Consider the following 4,480-nt stretch of genomic DNA (forward strand, 5'->3'; position numbering starts at 1 on the left):
GGAATATTACATTTATTTATAAGCAAAAACTGTATGAAACGCAAGTATATTTGTGTCCTAAGAAATTTGCTTCCTAACCAATGGTGCCAGGAAATGTCACATTGCATGGATTCGTGGCAAAATGTCTGCTATTGTACTTCCGGAACTACAAAATCCCTGCAGGTAGATTTAGTAGGCGTACTCTAAAAGAATCATGCTGTATATGAATGTGTATCTGTGTGTCAGTGTGTGTGTGTGTGTGTGTGTGTGTGTGTGTGTGTGTGTGTGTGTGTGTGTGTGTGTGTGTGTGTGTGTGTGTGTGTGTGTGTGTGTGTGTGTATGTCAGTGTGTTTACGTTTGGCCTCTAGTACTGCTTGACAGCAAGTGATGGTTTGACAGTGTCCCTGTAATTTTGCAGTTTCATGAAAGGTAGAGATTTAATAAGTACCAGACGTTGAAAACTATGTACTGGTGTCGTTTCTTCCAATAAAGTCCTTTAGATCGGTGCCCCAAAATGGCCACAGTTAAATGACAACATGTAACATAAATGCACACACACGTGCACACATTCACTAACACACACACACACACTCACTAACACACACACACACACACACACACACACGTAGATATGGATATGTATGTATACATATATGTTTATATAAATTTTCTATTGATATAATTTCGACATATGTATTTGTTTAATTTTGTCATGGAATTCAACAGACGACATTATGATTTCATACGATATTATGTAACCATTCGACAGTTAATATATTGCACAAGACAAGGCGGCGAGCTGACAGAAACGTTAGCACGCCAGGCAAAATACTTAGCGGTATTTCGTCTGCCGTTACGTCTGAGTTCAAATTCCTCCGAGGTCGACTTTGCCTTCCATCCTTTCGGGGTCGATAAATTAAGCACCAGTTACGCACTGCGGTCGATATAATCGACTTAATCCCTTTGTCTGTCCTTGTTTGTCCCCGCTATATTTACCCTCTTGTGGACAATAAAGAAATAAGAAACGTCAGCATGCCGGGCGAAATGCTTAGCAGTATATCATCTGTTTTTACGTTCTGAGTTCAAATTCCACCGAGCTCGACTTTGGTTTTCATCCTTTCGGTGTCGATAAATTAAGTACCAGTTGCGTATTAGGGTCGATCTAATCGACTGGCAACCTCCCCAAACATTTTGGGACTTGTGCTTAGAGTAGAACAGAATATTTTGCACAATACATTAACTAAAAAGCTTATGAAAAACGAGCATTTATACACAGAAAAATATTTCAAAATGAAACATTTATATCAGCGCAAATAAATGAGATGAAATTCATACGTTGTTATTAAATTTGATAATTTTATGTTTTATAAAGTAGCCCCTAGTCTTTAATCTTTAATTTTGCGCTACGATTTTCAGCCCCACTAGGTGTTCCTGCTACTGTTATACTAATGTGTGTTTGCTGCCTTTCATTAAACTATCATTTAGACTTGTTTGACTCAAATTGTGTTTTCAATTATATAACATATCACTGAACTTTTTCAGGTTCCTGATTCATCCTGTCACTTAATCAGTAGCAAAGTATTCGGCAATCTTGAATTGCCTTGAATTACATCAAAGCAAGACGTACCATTTGAAAGTGTGACGTCTGCTGGAGCAATCAAGAAAAGAATCAAAACATATGATATATATTTACAAAGGCAATTTAAAATATATTTGGGAAGTTAAATAATATCAATAAGCGCATCACAATCTTAATTCAATGGAATATGCGAGGATAAAAGAATAGGCTGAGACGACTAGTCAAAGCAAAGAAATGTATGTCTATATGGAACTTTTATAGGGAATTTTTATAGAACCAATCAATGAGAATACCATTTCTAATACCAAAATTATATTGTCGCTATGTCTACTGACGTACAGTAATTTTCTATTAATTGTAGATCATATACTTTGTGAATTGTGGGAATCGTCGATTCACAGGAAAATGGATTTTCGTTGTCTATCTTTACAGTGTTATGCTGTGTGAAAAACTCATTCAACAAGAATCATATCTCAACTAAATTTTAGAGATTTCCTCAATTTCATATTCACATGAAAACATTTACAGAAAAAAATTACGAAGATTTAAATTTTCAATGTAGGAGAAAATGTTGCTCACAGAGTGTTTTATTTATACACTTTGCTCAATTATATCGATCGTAAATTCCGATGCAACGCACAATGACGAAAGATTATTGAAAGATAGTATGCTTTCAAATTATCGCAGTGATATAAGACCTGTTATAAATTTGTCGACAACAGTTAATATGAAGATTTATACGACACTTTACACCCTCTATGATTTGGACTTTATAAATAACTTACTAACGGCTCGATATATCATTAAAGCTGTTTGGTTTGATGAACATCTTAAGTGGAACCCTTTGGACTATAACAACATTACATATATATATATACCAAAAAAGAAATTATGGAATCCAGGTTTAGTAATGTGCAATTCAATGACACAGTCAGAAGAAAAAGATAGCTTGGATGATGTTCTCATTTATTACGATGGATTTGTGAGAATGCTATCATTTACATTACTACAAACTTATTGTCAAGTGAATGCTTACAGCTATCCATTCGATGAGCACAAATGTGAAATTCGCATGTGTAGTGCAACGTACCATACTGATGAAGCAAATGTAACATCATTTCTACTTAATGTGTACTCTGAAGAAGAAAATTATAAATGGTATATGAGCATTAGCGATCAGGAAACCTACAGTTCTTACGTAGTGGGCACAGTATATTTGCGACGTAAGCTCACAGTCGGTATCATAGCTATGCTAATTCCGACAGTAATGATGACTATTTTAACAATTTTTGTCTTTCTTCTGCCTCCTGAATCAGGTGAGAAAGTTTCTCTAGCAACAACAATATTTTTATCAAATGTCTTGTATCTTGTTCAAATTGATAAGAATACACCGGCAAATTCAAAATATCCTTCACTGCTTATTTTATATTTAATGGTGTTGTCATTGGTAAGTGGCATCGCCACACTTGGATCGGTGGTTATAAGCAAGTTGTATGTTAATCAATCATCACAAGAAAATAAGTTGAAATTATCAGAGGAAAGTAAAAAGAAGTCACAGAGAAACAAAGTTGAGGATATTTCAATTATTTCTATGGAGCATCCGGAGACTTTAATGAAAGGTGGTCTCCCAAGTAAGAAAAAGAGAAATTTCGTTATTGACTATATGCGACTGGATGCGATATTTTTAAAACTTATTATTGTCGCCTTGTTAATAATTTCAATATCATTCACGTCTTTGTTGTTTTCCCCACTGGAGTAAGAAAATATTATTTGTTACTCTTTCTTCATATCTTTATAAAAAAAAAAAAGTAATACTGTTCTTTCTCGAAATCCAACATACATTAGATCCGCAGTGACAATTATGTTTTGTTTCGCTGGGGAGCAGCTGTATCTAGAAATTTCTCAGTACTGCTTGAAGATAAAAGCACTAAGCACTGTTCAATATAATTCATTTTCAATGACAAAAATTTGTAAGATGCTCTGTCCTGTATTTTTACCCACATAAGTAATACGGATAATAAAAGGGCAAGGATATAATTGACTCTGCAGAATTCCGTCGAATGTATGTGTGTATTTTTGGATCACCACTCGATAACCGATAATTGTAACTTGAACAATATTTCTTGTTAGCTACTGCAACATAAATAGACATGAGTAGTTCGCAATATTTAGTGCTTATTTGTTTACTGTGGTGGTATACTTAAGAGAAAGGAAAGCTCATTAAGATGTTTTGAAATGCCCAATTTCTTACCGAAGCAATTGAAAATTACAGGAACAGGTATGGCCATATTGTTAACGATTTCCCTTCACAGACTTCTATTCTCAGTTTCAAATCCTTTCTATTACGCTCCTGATTGGTGCCTTCTAAAGTTTTTCCGACAAGCCGAGAGTCTTGTGAGCAAACATGCAAGAACGAAATTCTTCGAAATTACCTCGAATATGTATGAGTGAAGGACAAATATATTTTTGTGTCAAAATTATGATTACAAGTTCAAATACACGTATATACGCATTCGTACACGTACGTATATTAATATAATCATATATACGCAGTTCAAAAAAGTTTTGCATATATCGCTATACTCATGCACTCGTACATGCAACTGCTTTTAAGTATATAAATTGCGAAAAGAATGCATGCACAATTGCTTATACATACATGCATAATATTTATTACGTACACACACGCACACACACACAAACACACAGATAAAACAAGACTCGCACACAGATATATATTGACGTATGCATATGTATATATATTTTTATTTATGTACATCTAACTATTCATCTATCTAGCTATATATATACACATAACACACACACATATATATATAGATATAGATAGATATATATATTTATATATATATGTATATCTATCTATCCATCTCTCTCTCTCTCTCTCTCTCTCTCTCTCTCTCT

At 34.2% G+C, this 4,480-nt stretch overlaps 1 protein-coding gene across 1 annotated transcript; it reads left to right on the plus strand.

The window, feature by feature from the left end:
* The first annotated feature begins 2,225 nt into the window (after positions 1 to 2,225).
* LOC106875776 (neuronal acetylcholine receptor subunit beta-3) lies at positions 2,226 to 4,052 on the plus strand. Its single transcript, XM_014924038.2, has one exon. The coding sequence runs from the start codon at positions 2,226 to 2,228 to the stop codon at positions 3,315 to 3,317; it is 1,092 nt and encodes a 363-aa protein (XP_014779524.1). The 3' UTR covers positions 3,318 to 4,052.
* The last annotated feature ends 428 nt before the right edge of the window (positions 4,053 to 4,480 follow it).

This window comes from Octopus bimaculoides, chromosome 15 (genome assembly GCF_001194135.2).
Source record: "Octopus bimaculoides isolate UCB-OBI-ISO-001 chromosome 15, ASM119413v2, whole genome shotgun sequence".
NCBI lineage: Eukaryota > Metazoa > Mollusca > Cephalopoda > Octopoda > Octopodidae > Octopus > Octopus bimaculoides.

What these genes read in the sequence shown, in the direction of transcription:
- LOC106875776 (XM_014924038.2), top strand. Translation starts at nt 2,226, where the DNA reads ATGCTTTCAAATTATCGCAGTGATATAAGACCTGTTATAAATTTGTCG.